Genomic DNA, 16,280 nt, shown 5'->3' with positions numbered 1-16,280 from the left:
AGCAGCATTTTCCCTTTACTGCTGTCTGTCCTCTGCCACCTATGTCGGTGATGGAGCAGCGCAAATCCTTCGGGGAAAAAAAACCTCTAAGAAATGCATGATGCTTTAGTTGGGAAATTTTAGTTAGGAAGTGTGACTGTTATCTCCTTAAGAACTACAACTTGTCAGTGTTAAGCCGACCTGCTAAGCATGCAGTGCTGGTTTTGCAATTGTAGGGTTTATTATGTGCTGTTAACTGACTCTCTTTAAAAGAATGCTTCTGGGGCTGTTGGGAAATATGTTCTGAGATGTTTCACTGCTTACCCCATGAGGCTACCACATGGCTGCGGTGGGGTTTGTGGATGTCTGTCTCTCTCTGCACAGCTCACCAAATGCTGCCAGCTACAAGCTTCTGATGAAACAAGGATGGGAACCAGAACTTCTGCATAAAATTGCTCTCTGTTTCAGCTCCCTTGGGGTCCCTTGAGAAGGGGTAGAGATGAAACACAGATGGAAGAATTAATTCATCTAACTATCCCCTGCCAGAGAGGCTTGTTCATGTGTAGTCTGGTTCTGTTGCCTCACCGGGGTCCTGGTGTTTCCCTGGGGAGACTGTTTCACAAACTAACAAGCTTCATGACTAAGGATTTTCCACCAATCTAGTTTTTTTTTTTTTTTTTTTCATGCCATTACCCCCTCCTGATGCCTTCTACAGTCATTCTGGTCTGTCTGCCTGCTGCCTTGCAAATAACAGCCTCTCAGATCGTAAGGGATTCTGAGATTAGTTTCCTCATATATCTTATTTTTAAGCCTTTTATTTAAAATTTCTTGACATCTGTCTCATTTAGCTTACTGCCAGTAGGTACTTCAATTACTGTTTGCTTTCTGGGGTTAAACCAAAGGTGGTGATTGGCAGCAGGGGTCCCTCACTGTGGCCTTAGAGTAGCAGTAGAGGTTGAATTTTCTCCCTTCCCCAGGTTCAGACACAAAGCTGCAGGACCCAGATCTTTGGGGATCCATAGCTATATGTTAAGGTGCTAAAGTTCCCTTTTCCAGCTTAGGGGAAGCAGACTGCAGGAGCTGGAGATCTCCCCCTCGTGGAGGGAGAGCTGTTACCCAAAAAAAAAAGAAATCCCAAGGAGGAGCTAACATTAAACCTCTGGAGAAGTTGGTAGTTATGTTACGGTTGATTTCTGACAAGATCCTTGGTTCCTTTTGTTTGCTGGGAGGGGGGGGGTCTTGCTTTTTCCTATTGAGCCAGTTGTACTATAGATAAATTAACAGGGCTTCAGTTTAGGAGATGCATCATGTATTTTAATACCACCTGTTGCTGTTAAATGCTGTGATTTGTGGCACTTTCCTGATTCCTGTGAACTGCGATAATTTCAAATACGTATACTTGTGTACTAGGTGTTCTTCCAGCTGCCTGGGGCATGCCTGAAACCACAGCAGCATTTGTAAGGAAGGAAGTCCCCAGTCTGGGCAGTGTCAGCTCTGCAGCATCTGCCTGCAGTTTGTTGATACATGCAATGCCTTTGCCAGCTGATGCTTCCAGGGCCTCTGCTGATAACAGACCACTTTCTGCCCTGCAGCTCGTACCCACAACCCTTTCCTCATGTAAAAGACCGTACACCGAGCCCAGTCTTCCTCCAGAGGAATTCCTGACAGCCTAGCTGCTAACCAGGTGTGACGGAGCAGGTCCTCTCCACATGGAGCTGCTGTAACTGCTGTTTCCATAGGGGTGGTAGCCTGCCAAGGTTGGGAACGTCACCTCTGGTACAGAACAAAGAGGTCTTCAAAGCTAAAGGGATGCTGATGAGCTGGATTCTGCCCAGCAGAGGCATTGTCATGCAGCCACAAAACCAAGCTTTCAGCCTAATTCATTTGTTTTACAATGATCTAAGCTGGCTACGCAATCATCTGCTCCTCACTTGTACTAATCTTTTCATTTAACTCTTAATGAGGGCCTGGAGCTGTTTAGATGGTGTAGATATCATGGAATTCAAATCATCTACTTTAAAGTAGTGGAAATTCACAACTAGTTAAAACTGTGAAAGGCAAGAAAATCCACCTCAGTCATTTAGGCCCAGCATAAATCAGTAGCTGATTTTATACAATTATTAGTTCAGAGTTGGGGCTCAAGCCACTTAGATCTTCTGTCAGCAGAGCACATCTGGGAGCAGCCCTGCTTTCTCCCAGGGAAAAAAATGGGGGGCCTAGGCCTAAATGCAGGTCTGCTGTGGAGGGCAGGGGCACAAGTGGGTCACAGACTCCTACCTGGCTCCGAGACTTGCAGGTCTCAGACTATGCCTTGCTCCTGGCAGCCCTGGGCTTGTGTCCACATCTGCAAGCGATCAAGCTGTTTGGATGCACACCCCTGGTTGCAGGAGAGGTACTCAGGCTGGGGTTTGTGCCTGCAGGCAAAGGCTCTACCACCAGAACAAGCTGAGAACGTCCTTTGAACACTTGCTTGATAGAAGTCATACTTGCAGAGATGCACATGTGCATCAGACACGTGCTTCAAATCAGTATGGAGTCTCAAAAAGTGTTCTCTTCAGTCTAGGGAAAGGAAAGCAAAGGTATTTGCAGCAGGTGGTACCGTTCTGAAAGCCAACAGTACTCTGGATACCTACCACTAGGCACAACACGGCAATACAAAAACCAGACCAGACAGATAGATACAGTTGGCAGTCTTCATTTATTCAGCTTAAAGATTTTTTTTTTTTAAAAAATAATCAATAAATAAAACAGACATCACCAAGGAAACACTATATTGAGTGGAGTACCATCAGGAACATTAAATAGAACCCCCACCACAGCTTAAAGTAGCTCTCCACACCACAATGAAAGAACATTTTGTAAGGCCTAACTGTTCACAAACAAGACTGGCTGTTCTGTACGAACCTTCACGTATTTATAATGCCCTATTCATAGATGTAGGATTTGTCACTCTCTTTGCACAAAACACTACTGTTGAAACCAGGGCTTTGTACGTTATTTGCTTGCCATCGCTGGCAAAAGTGCTAACATCATTTATCCAATCTTACAGCAAGAGGGATGCTCTAAAGCAGCAACAATCCCTCGGGACCAGGATGGGGGATTGCTATACCGGAGGCACAAGCCCTTACCAGCAAAACCGCAGCCCACCTGGCCCTCAGGAGTTCAGCGAGCTGGCCGTTCGGTGAAGCTGAACGCATTCCTGCCAATCCCAAATCACAGTCCCATTGAGTACTAAGCCAGAGCCCCATGCAAGACAGGGTGTATTCTGTCTGTTAGACATTCCAGTTTCCCAGTTACCTTTGCCCTGTTGCAAACCATTGGGTTTGTTGTTTTGTTGGTTTTTTTTTTTTTGTCAGAAAACAAGTAATTATCCTGAAAACAAAGTTATCAGCTAAAGTGCAGGACTCCTGCAGTGAGAAGTACACATCCATTTTTAGACTCGGAACATCAGCTTTAGCATAGCCCATAAGGATTCTCCCCTACCCGCACAAATAGTAACAAATTCGGTTTTGGAAAATAGTACCTATAAAACTTTAGGTACGTTAACATCAACAGCACTTCAGTGAGCTTTCATGGAAAGAACAGAACAAACGCCCATTCCCTATCACTAATTCGGCATAAGAGAAGCATCATCTCTACCCGAGCTTCATCATCCTTCCGTGAAGTACAGACAGCAGAACAATCCCACCAGCTGTACTTTGGCTACCAAGAAAAGAAGCGCAAACCTTTAGAAAAATACAATGCAAGAAAAAATTTGAGATAAAAATATATACCTTTGGTTAAAAACCATCCCTTTAACAAGAGTCCTTTGTAACTCAGCTAGAACAAAAAAAGCTTCACTTTGACTGAACAGTAGTAAAAATTAGTTCTAAGCGCTTATTTCCTAACCCAGAGGACCCTTCTAAAATGTCAGTAATTTGTTTTTTTCCCCAGGATTTACACATTCGATGTTCATTATTTATAGGGATCGTTATATTCGCAGCAATAAACTATATAAATTTTCCACGAAGAGAATGTTTGTAGCACAAGCTCCTCCACCAACAGTCTTTACAAAAAAAAAAAAAAAAAGACTAGAAGTTCTTAATTAAAGAACCGTTGAAACATGTAGTTTTCTTCAGATACCGAATAGCCAAACTTCTTATAGAAATCCACATTTTTTGGCAGACACTCAAGCGTAATTTTGTAACAGTTCAGTCTCTTACTTAGCAACGTTAGGGTGGACGTTAATCTGAAAAAGACAGAAAACCAACAGTTAAATGAAACGGCCCTGAACGCTGGATCGATTAACATTTAATTACCTAAAGTTATCAGACCTACGATAATGAAGTTTTACAGCACTCTGCATTGTCCTTCACTACACAGGATAGTTGCTAACCCAAGCAAAAAAAAAAAAAAAAAGGACAAAGTACCAGCATCTTGCAGACACTTTTCTGTTACTGCTGTAAGAACCTCAGCTTGCGCTCTGCTGGCTAGCGATGCCTTCTGGCTAAATTCTTTTCGCCTGTCTGGCTGGGGAGGATCTGCCCTGCAGCTAACCTGCAGAGCTAAAATCCTGCCCTCGGAGGTCTGGTGAGCGATCTTTGCCAGCTTGTTTGCTGGCACCCGTCAGCGTGGTAAGGTGGGGGGACAGAAACCAACTGGGTGAGGGTTTGCTGCCCTGCCTGGTGGTAAACGGCAAAGGTGGTGAAATACTTACAGTTTACCAAGCTGCCTTCCTCTGCATTCCCCGCTTACTACTACATCTTCTATCCTTCCTCTCTGTGAAAATACGGGCAAGGGTTAGTCGAACAGAACACCGTTGTGTTAGTTTTCCTACTGCTATACATTTCATGCCTGGATTTTCTGCTGTCTATTTAGATACAACTCCTCCAGCGGTCAACACGCTCGTAACGCCCCTTCCAGCACCCAGCAGGAGCTGCAGCCCCACCACAGCCTTTCCCCGCTGAGGGATTTGTATCTCTAGCTCCCCGTTTTCACACGTCTAGCTGGGACTCCACAGCAGCGAGATCCTCAGCCATCTGCTCCGTCAGAACCAAGTCTGACTAGTTCAAAAGCTCACTGGGAGGGAGAACGGGACAGACATCAAATTGCTCTTTTTCCTTAAGAAAAGCCAAAGCTTCTATTTTACTATTTAGCTGAGCCCCCAAGGATGGGAGATATTTTGAAAACACAGAAGGTACTTCATCACACAGTAACACCACAAAAACAACATGCACGGAGTCAGGGGACAGGATCTTTTTCCTCGCTTTACAGCTGCAGCGACAGAATATACCTTTGCACAGGAGTGAGTGAACTTATGTTCTATCACCAGCGTTGCTGTAGCAACAATCTGTCCAAGATTTGTGTCTTCTACGACAGTGACGTAGTAATCTCCAGATCTCTTCATGTGCTCAAAGGTTTCTGCGGGAGCAGACAGACAGCGGAACAGTCACTGTTAATCTCAGATTAAATTGCTGTGAAGTCTTAACACAGATTCTAAACGCAGATCACCGCAGGGTTCAGGATCACAAGGAAGATGCGCCCAAGACCCCAGACCCTGAAAGCCCCGGAGTCAGACTAACCCAGAGACAGAACCAGGAAAAAGCAGAAATTAAACAAATTCCTTTTCCTCAGCTGCCGAGAGAATCCTCCTTCCCCAGCGTCTCTGCAGATGGGCGCTACGATGAAGGTGGCAGCACCTCTAAGTTTTCTTAGATCTCAGTCAAACCAGTGAAGAAAGCTCAGGATGCTGTTGAGCTACGATTAAAAGGCAAGCCTCTGCCTCGCTACCGGTGCTGCAATAATTCAGCCAAAACAAGCCATCACCCAGTAGTCCCTTCTGCCAGGTATCTAAAGCTCAGTGTCAAAAGCAGGTATACAATTTAGGCCTGTCCTAGCCAAGAAACCCTTCGGGATAGCTGCAACTGGATCCAACGCTGAGTGCCAAAGGCTGCCTCAGGGGAGCTGAACTAATAAATGCCTCTGGCATCAGGCAGTCGGGAGCCTCACACCCAAGCAGCTTTGCTGTCAGCATCAGTATCCTCTGCTTCCCAGCAACCTCTATGGAAATGCCAAGAAATAATGACATACTCACTGATAAACTGCTCTGGGCTTGCAACTCCAGTTTCAGTCAGCTGACCCAGAACCTTAAAAAAGCCTGTTATAAAAGAAGTGTAGGGGGGGGAACAACCCTCAGTGAGGGACAGAGACACACAATTAGCTCCGAATAGCACAGAACAACCCGACACGGCTGTTTGGAGAGTTCCCATCCCCATGGCACCATCCAATTCAGTTGTACGTAAAAGCCTGCGCTCTGCAAATTACAGAACTAGACTGTAATCTTAAAATCAAACTCCCGCCTTGAGCAATGCTGAAGGATCAGCTAATGCGTCAGCAGCGAACTGCAGCTTGAGTGCGGAAGATGCACACATTCAAGCAAGAAAAGTACAAGCCTGAAATTATGCGATATTGCACAGTATGTTCAGAACAACCTTTTGTCCAAGCTACAGAACTGAGAAAGTCTCCAAGCACTAAGAATAATATGCTGGTTCACATTACTTTTATATTAAAGGGAACAATACGAACAACTGTACTCCCTCTCTAAAGCTGTGGCGAATAGGAAGCTGTGGATTATTTGAAAGACTTGACTTGAATTTTAAGATTGTTTTTGAGCTTATTAAAACAGTAAAACCAATTCTGAGGGTCACCCAACACAGCACCAATCCACGGTGCCAAGTGCTCAAACTCCTTACTGATAAAAAATAACCCAAATCAGATAAAACGAGCAATCCTAATCTTTTGAGAGATCACGCAGAAATACATATTATCTAGTTCAGCACCCAGCTTTCGTTTGGGATGATCCTTAAACAGGATTCTACCTCGATTTAAATCGGCTGTGCAAAGTGGTCTCAAAACTAGGCCATCTCCTGGATCTAAAGGAGAAATAGCAGGAGAAAACGTTGTCGTGTTCTCGCTCCAGTCAAGTTCGTGCAGAATATTCGGGTCAAACATCGGCGTGTCGTCAGGCATCACGGTTGCAACAGGCATCATGGCTGCAGCAGGTGTTCTGAAACAGAACGCACATGGGTAAGGAACATTTTGGTTTGCTCTTGTTTTAATCTCTAAATAGGCTATTTCCCCTGGTTATATCATGCCATGTGACGTTCCGCAGGGACGTAAAGAAAAGTGAATGAAACCAGAACTGCTGTTCACTTTATCAGCAGTTGAAGCTCCCCAACCTTCACCGGACTAGGCCACTGGGTTAAACAAAGAGCACATGCACTGACACCGCACACGTTATCTAAAGTCAACACGTGTGGCACTTGTGTGTTCATCTGGGACGTTTTTTCCCTTGGGGGAAAAAAAAAACCACAACAGATAAGACATTGACTAGGATATTTAACCTCTGTAGCCCTCTGAAAAGGAAAGCATCTCGCACTCTCAAGAAACCTCCCTGACATACTGTTTACCGAGTATAGAGGAGATCATTTGCACTAGTGTTCCATTTAAAACTGGCGGAAGGAAGAGTACACTTTTTTCAACCAGTCCCATCACATAAATATTTAGTATCTCAGCCAAGAGGCACTCCATCACACATATGAAAACACAGATGATACAACAGCCTGCACACACGCTTACAACCCGTACTGCGTTTCTCACGCAGCCGTGTTTGCTCGGCGTATTTGCAAAATCTAATGCCATCTCAGCTGTAAAGCGCAGCGCCTCATTGTCCATTAACAGGTAAAACGCAGAACTGCCAAGATGACGGTGAGACACCTGTTAACGATTAAAGAGAGATTTGGGAATTGCGTATTATTCAAGAGAAAGCAAAGGGATATATTTTCCTGATTGCTAGATCTAGGAAAATAATTCTTACTTCGTCACCTGTGGAATACCTGGTCAGGTTTCTGGTATGAACAGAGCATATCACGGGAACTTCTCCTGAGACTAAGTTCTTTATACATCTTCAAATTAACGTAGCTGCACCATAAAAGGTATGGTAGTCACATGCTGTCAGACAGGCCAAATAAACATCAGAAAGAAAAATGTATTTGGGATGAATTCTTCTCAAAATAAGATATCTCACAGCCCTGTTAAGCTGCCCAGAGAAAGTACAGAGGATGTTAGCTATGAAGCATCTCAGTGTAATTGCAGCATGCGAGCCTCAAAACTGAAGGTGGCTCTGGAAACCCAATTGAAAAAGCTTCTTTAAAAAAAAAAAAAAAACCACCACAAAATCTTTTTTTATGCCACCTGCTGGTATATGCTGGCCTTTAAATCCCCATTCTCATCTCAATCTTGCATATAAAAGTAAAAAAAATGTTATAGCAATTAAACAGCAATACAAAATTCTCAGCCCACGTGAATTTTCAAAATGAAACAGAGGGAAAAATGAAGTGCAAAGAAAAACATTTCCATAGATGGGAGAGTCAGAAGTGAGAATCCAGGTCTTCCGAGTCCCAGTTCAGAGCTTTAGCGATCAGACCACACTGATATGTACAGAGGACTGCGAGCCTATCACTAGCGTATTAATTATGTCACTGCTAAGCAAAACTGAAGTCTCCCCAGTTCCAGCAATATATTTGGCATCTCTGCCCCTAGATCTCGATTATTATTAATGTTGTCGGTACCCTGTCCCATTACAAAGCCTTCCTAGAATTCATGAGTGTTCATGACAACATTCAAATAGCGTCCTGTACAGAATAAAATAAATCTAATTAATTTCAGCTCAGGGTTACTGAATACCACGCACACACGGCAGTACAAAAGCACACGAAGGAAATAAAATTTTTGATGCTCTTCAGGCAGTTAGTGACAAACTAAGAGTTATTTTTCAAACTACACCTGGCACAGCTGGAGCAGGAAGAAGTTTGAAGCTTCACACATTTTCTGGACTCGGGAATATGACTTACTCAATAGAAATACATTAGCCAATTAAAAATAAAAAAAAAAAAGGATCAATGTACGGCGAGGAAGAAGAGCTCCGGCCTGTTTCGATGGGTCGCTGGTTTCCCCTCCAGGCTTGCTGAGCTTACTCCGAGACCAGGTGCTGGCCCTGGTGCACACCTGAAGTCTCCTCCGGAGCATCCCGGGCTCCCCACCCGTGTCGGGAGGGGGACGGGGCCGTGCCAGCGCCCACGGGACACGTTCGGCCCCTCTCATCTCCCTCCGCTCTGTTCCGGAAAGCCGGCGGGGAGGGAGCACGGTATGCCGGGGGTCGTCCCCCCCCCGCCCCGAGATGAGCTCCCCGCCTCTAGGGAGCCGGCGACAGAGCCCAGCCCTGCCCCGAGGGGCGAGAGACAGCCCCCCACGGCCCCTCGGCGGGGCCCCCGCCTGAAGCAGCACCCCCGGGGACGGGGGGGGTCCACACACCTCCACGCGCGGCCCCTCAGGGGGTCCCCACAGCTCCCCTCAGCTGAAGCAGCCCCTCGGGGGTGGGACCCCACACACAACCCCTCGAGGGGGGGGGGGGTGTCCCCTCACCCCACACCCAACGCCTCGGGGCGGGGGTCCCCCCTCACCCCACACCCAGCTCCTCGGGGGGGGGGGGGGTCCCCCCGCAGGCCCACCCCTCACACAGCCCCTGAGGGGGGGGGACCACCCGCCCCTCCCACAGCCCCTGAGGGGGGGGCCCCCCCCCGCAGCCCCCCTCAGCCTGCGCCCGCCCCGCCCGCACTCACCCGCGCACGAGGCCGCGGCGCCAACTGCCGCCCGCACCGGCTCCGCCGCAGGCGTCGCACGGACGTGGCAGCGGGGCGGGGCCCGGCACGCAACGCACGCCGGCGCGCAGCCAATCACCGCACGCCGGCACCGCCCCGGCTCACGCGCGCCCGGCACTCCGGGCCGCCCCCGCACCGCCCTTGCGACCTTCGGGAACAGCCCCGCCCCCGCGCGCGGATTGGACAGCGGGCGATATGACCCCGCCCCCTCTCTGAGAGAGGCCCCGCCCCTTCGGTCGCGTCGCCCTCCAGACCTCGGAGCGGGGGCAAGATGGCGGACGGCGGATGGCGGCTGCTGCCACGGCGCGGCCGCTGCCACGGCCCGGCCTCAGGCCCCGCCACCTCGCTCCGCCTCGCAGGCACGAAGGCTGAGGCGTTTCCCCTGGCAGGGTATTGACGCCTGAAAGAAAATCCCTCTGCGTCCCTGAACTAGCATCCCCCCAGGAGCGAGGCGGGTGGCAGGGGAGCGGGCAGTGTCCCTCGCACAGGGAGCGATTTCTCCTTGCAGCACGGTCTTTGGTGGATCGCGCCTTCCTCGCGTCCGTGCCTGCTTTCTCTTTACAGCTTGGCACGTTTTTTTTCAGCCAGCTGCCTTTCCCGTAAAGATTTTGGTATTTGTTTTGACTGGCTGCAAGACTTTCTTCTGTGGGAAAGGTAAAACTGAGGCCCAGACCACGTGAGGTCAGTGAAGATCCGTATGACGCTTTTCAGAAGCGACAGATCACTAGGCAGCTCGCAGGGTGTAATTGCTGCCTGCTCTGCATTCCTTTCCCTGCGTTTTCACTGGGATTTGGCCTCCAGAGTTTCTCCGGGAAGATGCTTGGTGGCTTTGGAGGGCTGCTTGCTTTAATCCAGAGCTGGCCACAGCTCAGGAGGGACTCACGGGTACCGGTGGAGGGATGGGTCGGATGAAAGGATTATACAAAGGTTCCTCGTTCTCCTGAGGAATTGCAGATGGCAGCAGCTTTTGTCATGAAAGCAGCCCTCGCTGTGATAATTTTCATCTCTGGGGGATTGTTTTTGGAGGCCCCATCGTTCCCCTTGGACAAGACCTGCTGTCCTGTGCTGGAATGGGTCTTGTTCAGCCTCCAAGGCTGGCAAGGGGGCACGAGTCAGGGTGGTTCTTCCTTTTCAATAAAAAAAAAACCACAACTTGGAGATCATCTTGAGAGACTGTTTTATAAATAGCGGAGGTCAAGGTACGCATGTAGCAGGAGGCCTGCTGAACAAGATAATTACACAACGTGCTTCTGAGACATGATTTTCATTTTCCATGTTTCTTCCCCCTGTTACTTTACCCTCAGAATGAATCACTCTCGGTTACTGTGGAAACAATCAACATATTACTTATTTTTTACTTCTTTGGGCCCAGAGTGACCAGATGACACACGCCAACCTCCCTGGGCTCAGGCACACCCAAAATCTGGGGGCGATGCTCGCCCCAAGCTTGTGCAGCCGAGCCAGGGCTGGGGGCTGTGCGGGTGAATCACTGCGACTGGTAACCTTTTATTGCAAGGGCAAGGCACAAACTGGGTGTGAGCTTTCCCCTCCTTTCCCTTCTCTATTTATTTCCTTTGTTTTGAGGGATTAAGAGGACTGGGAAGGTCCCATCCATGCTAAAAAACGAACACTGTATCTTGCTTCTGTGCACGAAAAGAAATGGGGAAGCGCTGCTTTGGCTGGTTTAAACGGGGAAGCTGGGAGTATGGACACGTTTCCACTGCGTGAAAAATGACAGACGGGGGTTTAGCTTAACTCCCTCCCTGCTGCCTTTTCCTTGACGGAAAGATTTTACGGATGTGAGGTAGATTTTTGCATTTAACCTAAGTAACTGTGAGAAGTCAAGGCTTTTTAAAAACCAAATCATGCCATAACAAGGCCATGACCACATGGGGTCAGCCCAGCTCTCCCCAGTGAGGCTCGGGGCAGAGGCCCTGGACCTGCATGGGAAATACGGCGGGTTTTGGACAAGCCTTATCCAGATACATCCTCCCAGTTTCCAACAATATCGGCCGCGTAGGGACATCCTGACCCAGAAGTTACATCTGGCCCGCGGTATTTAATAGCTGAACGGCGCTATCCTCTGTGCGTGTATCTCAGCTTCTGACCTCCAGAGCTCCTACTGTGCCACGGCGTAATGTTGCAGAACGAGGAAAAAAATCCTTTCGTTTGGTTAAAACTCTTGCCCTGCCCCAGCAGGGCCATTTTTGTTAGTCCTGGAGACCGTCCTGTCCTGTTTACCACTGCAGGTACTGACTTCAGCTTGGCTTGAGGACAGAAGCCTTTCTGCACGTGGATTTTGGAGCAGCGTGAGTCTAAACCAGAACAGGGAAATTATCTGGATGGAAAAACCTTGCCAAGGAAAGATGAATTTGCCAGGCTGCGGGCAGAGGTGGGACCAGACCCTCTTCAACTGGGTTTGCAAGCAGAGAGCAAAGAAACCTGCCCCGACGGAGGGGCTTAAACAGAACAGTGCCTCTGTCAGTGCCTCCGAAACCCTCTTCCATTTCAGGAACCCAGAGACATTTTGGAGAAGGGCCGCTGTCGCGAGGGGATTAACCTCTCACAAAGATTTGCTCTTTACACCCTCCACCCTCCAAAACCTTCCAGCAAAACCTGCGCCTACCATGCAGGCAGGGTAGAACTGGCTGGTTTTCAGCCACCCTCCCTCCCCGTGCGGTAAGTTTTAAGCTTTTTCTCTAATTTTAACCACATTGGAAGGAGATGGTGGTGCTCTTACAGGCTTTTAAAGAAGAGGTGGCCAGCGGGGAGGGACTGGATTAGTGTACCCAGCAAGGGGAAACTGGATCAGGGCTCAGCCACTTTGCGAAGGCTCCTGAGAGTCCACGCACGAAACAGGCTTCGCTTCTTACCAAAAGCTTGGTGAAAGGCACGTGGCCGGTGATGAGCTCTGACATCTCCTTGAGAAATCTCCGAGTCCCACCCGGTGGCTTTTTAAAGGTCACACGATTACGGCCAGCGAGGATTCACAGCAGCCGACAGATAAATCTCGCCGGTACCTCCGAGGCCAGGATTTGGTTGCTGAAGAGCAAGGGGAAAGTTGAAATGACACATTTCCACTTGTGTCACGGATGCGTTCATCTCCTCTCCGCTGGTTCCACTGCGATGTATTTTGTTGCAGAGGAAAAAAAAAAAACCAGCCCAGCAAAGTGATATCCTCTGGCTGCTCTGTAGTTGCCAGCACTGGAACAAGGCAGTCACAAAGCAGGGAAATTGCAAATTTGTGACCGCGGGACAGTCAGAAAGATGGGAAAAGAGCCATGCACTTGCTTGATGTAAATGTCTGAGTCTGAAACACACCCTGCTTTATGAGGAGAGAAAAAGCGATCTCCTTTCCTTTGGCTGTATGACACAAGGCAGTAAGAATGAATAAATCCTTGCCACAATAAAATTGTTTACATTCTGTTTTGGAAACAGATGCTCAGGGCTCGGTATACCTAGGGACCAGCCTCTTTGATTCTTTTTGACCTCTTGTAGATTGGGCTGCATCCGGCAACCAATAAATCCCGAGCGGTGGAAATGTCTGCAGAAGAGCTGCATAAACCAGCTCCGGCCACCTGGATTTCACAGAGGACCCAGCACCCGCTTAACCCCCATCTGTCTGCCAGAGGAAAGAAAGATACTGCTGTCTCTCCCCAAATGTTGCCCGCGGACGGATAATGAGAAACTAAATATCTGCTCGAACTTAATAAAGTCGTAGGGGAAACCTGGCAGTCTTTGGCAAAGCTCTGCCGCCATCCAGATGGCCGCCTGGGACCTGGGAAATGCTATTTCTTTGGGATTTATGATAACGCTAGTGCAGTTATGAAAGGAGAAGTGCATCTGGACCGTGTCTACCTCGCTGGAAATAATTATCCCATCTTTAGCCAAGAAGCCAAATATAATTTAACTGCAGGGGAAGGGGAAGTGTTAGGAACCGCAGGTGTGTCGCGGCCCCCTGCCCCAGCCGTCGCTTTCAGAGGGAACCAGAGGCCGTCCCTTGCTGAGGCAGCCCCAGCCCGCCGTCCATGGAGGCTGGAAGAAGTGCGTGTTCAGTGTCTTCAGGTTTTCTTGTCTCTCCTGCCCGTGGCCCAGAAACACTTTTGGTTTTTTAATGGAGAAAATCCCCACCTGAGGCTAACAGCATCACGCCTCGTTAATACTCAAATATCCCGGCTCAGAGTCCAAGTCGGGGCTTAAAAAACATGTGAAAGCAGCTCCAGCAAGAAACTTATTTATTGCTGTCTCCCTCCTTTGGATGTGGCTGTTTTACGAGAAGTAAAGTAGCATCAGCTCACCCCCAAAAATTGGAGCTGGGATCAGATCTGGCCTCGAGCTCAGAAATGGGGAACACAGCCTAAATGCTCTGATCCCAAAGTGTCCCGAGCCTGCGCGCAGCAGGTACGTGGGTGCGGGCATTGCAGGTAACTCCAGAGATTTACGGTCCCTTCAGGTGAAAGGACATTTTCTCATCAGCCGCAGGCAGAGCACTCGGGATGACAGATCTCCCCAGCCTTCCCGTACAAAATGAATGCACTGTGGATTCGATAAGCCATTTTCTCTGGATGGATTAGTGAGTAAATAATAGCTTTTACCTTTTTCCCTTACACCGAATACAAGCTGGTGGTGCCAAGATGGCATTTGTCTAGCGACTGTCTCTGCCAACACGCTGTCCCACCCGACGTCCCATCAGTGGGCCAGTTAAGGAGGACCTTCCTGTATTTCCCAAAGGTCATATTTCTACGAGATCAATTAAATTCAGGATCGAAGCTTCCTCAAAGGAAATACAGCCTCGATCTCTTGTCCTCCCCTTCCATAGACGCTGGGGGGATACATTTAAGGGACAAAACTGGCCTCTCTGCAGCCATGGGGCAGCCGGGGCTTGGGCACGGGTGAGCATCCATCCTGCACCGTCAGGTCATCTGAAACCTGAAGACAAAATTGCCACCTTGGTGGGATGAGCAGCGAGAAGGGCTTTGGAGAGGAGCTGTAGGCAGGAGGGAGCTCTCGCACCCCGGTTGTACGTGAGTCCCAGCACGGCAGTTCTGTGGCTACCCCGGCCGAAGGCTCGGCAGCGGCCCCAGCAGAAAAGCCTTGGCGCGTTCCTCGGCAGCCGGCTGCCGGGACAAAGCGTGCAGCAGTTTGGAAGTAAGTGGTTAACAACCGGCTGAGCTGGGAGCAAGGGGAGGCTCTACCCGGCCATGCCGGATCCTGCACCGTGCTGGGGAACGTGGGGCCTGGGAAGAAGCACACCCCAAATCTGGGCAACCGAGCAGGCAGAGGACAATATTGCCATGCGAGCCGCTTGGCAGGCTTGATCTCTGTTTATCCATCACGGTGGAAACGCTTTATCTTCCGCCTGGGCTGCACTGTGCAAGCAGTGATAAGAGGCGGTTGTTAAACAGAAGCTGAAGCTGATGTTCCCTTGGTCTCCGATTTCCAAGGTTACAGAGAAGAAAAAAAAAACGGTGGCTGATTCCCATGCCCAGAGCCGGCACAGTGCGGGCAGGAGTCCCGCGGGAAGGGCAACGCTGAAGCGAGCGGGGCCTGAAACAGACTGAGCAGCTGGTCGGCAAAGAGGGGGGCCTGGGAAGGGTGGGAGGAGAAAACACGGGGGGTTTCTCAGAATTGCACGGTGGTGACTGCTGGCTGCCTGCTTACGCCTGGAGAGGATCAGCAAGGCTGTGAAAACTTCAGTAGTTTGCTAAGGTCTCTGCGTGGGCTGTGCTGAGGGGGGCTGCTCCTGCATGGTGCTCCCACATTGCCTGCTGGGGTGATGGTCCTCCTCCAGCTCTTCCTGGGCTCTGGGCTGGCCAGACACCAACCAGACCTGGTGGCAGCTGGTGAGTGCTGGGAAAAGGTACCGCAGCTCGTGCCAGTGGCTTCACCCTGACCCTCCATCCATACTTCATCCTTCCTTCCTTCCTTCCTTCCTTCCTTCCTTCCTTCCATCCATCCATCCATCCATCACGCCTGGGTGTATTTGCATCCTCCATCCCTGATCCCTTAGTGCTGAGGTTCAGCCAGATGCAGCCACGAGTGGGGAGAGCAGTCCCAAATTTCCCTCTGAAGGAACCCCCCTCCCATTGCACGGGGTGGGGAGACTGTGGCCAACCTACCCCCAGCTCTCGGTCCTGGCTGGAGATGGACAGGGGTCTGGGTGAGACAGGAGGCACTTCCCAGCTCTTATTATCTCTGACCAAACTGCAGATGGATCTGCTATTGAAAAAAAGAGAAAGAAATGAAAGAAAGCCAGAACATGTGGTTGCAGAGAACAAACTCTCAGATTTGGGGGGTTATTTTAGCACTGGGTGTATCGGAGCACTGGGAGGGGGACCGTGACAAGATACGTGTTTGCTCTGATTTCTCCACCAGTTTTGAACTGTGTGGCCCGTCCACAGAGATGTCTGTGCCCTCGGAAGTGCCGGGGAGGAGTGCAACGCAAGGAAATAACAACAGAGGGAAATGCCCTGAGTGAAGGACTCGGAGAGTCGCCTGTGGGATGGCCACGGATCTCATGTGTGAGACCAGTGAGTGGCAACTGGTCCTGCAGGTGGAAAGGGACAGCTGGGCTTTCAGATCCGAGCCGGCTGCGGGCTCGCT

At 49.5% G+C, this 16,280-nt stretch overlaps 1 protein-coding gene across 1 annotated transcript; it reads right to left on the bottom strand.

Moving 5' to 3' along the window:
- Window positions 1-2,658: 2,658 nt before the first annotated feature.
- On the bottom strand, window positions 2,659-7,080 carry GNPNAT1 (glucosamine-phosphate N-acetyltransferase 1). Its single transcript, XM_050897449.1, has 5 exons — window positions 6,837-7,080; window positions 6,053-6,115; window positions 5,252-5,379; window positions 4,676-4,737; window positions 2,659-4,207 (listed from the first exon to the last, which is right to left on the bottom strand). The coding sequence occupies exons 1-5, from the start codon at window positions 7,006-7,008 to the stop codon at window positions 4,060-4,062; spliced, it is 573 nt and encodes a 190-aa protein (XP_050753406.1). The 5' UTR covers window positions 7,009-7,080; the 3' UTR covers window positions 2,659-4,059.
- Window positions 7,081-16,280: the final 9,200 nt, after the last annotated feature.

This window comes from Gymnogyps californianus, chromosome 5, assembly GCF_018139145.2.
Source record: "Gymnogyps californianus isolate 813 chromosome 5, ASM1813914v2, whole genome shotgun sequence".
NCBI lineage: Eukaryota > Metazoa > Chordata > Aves > Accipitriformes > Cathartidae > Gymnogyps > Gymnogyps californianus.
This window is presented reverse-complemented; position numbering and strand designations above follow the sequence as displayed.

Bases quoted from the DNA above. Each gene is read 5' to 3' on its own strand.
- GNPNAT1 (XM_050897449.1), bottom strand. From the start codon at position 7,008: ATGATGCCTGTTGCAACCGTGATGCCTGACGACACGCCGATGTTTGAC. The intron at 6,116-6,836 runs GTAGAATCCTGT...CTTTTATAACAG, and splicing joins CACAGCCGATTTAAATCGAG to GCTTTTTTAAGGTTCTGGGT. The intron at 4,738-5,251 runs GTATATTCTGTC...GTATTTTCACAG, and splicing joins TCACTCACTCCTGTGCAAAG to AGAGGAAGGATAGAAGATGT.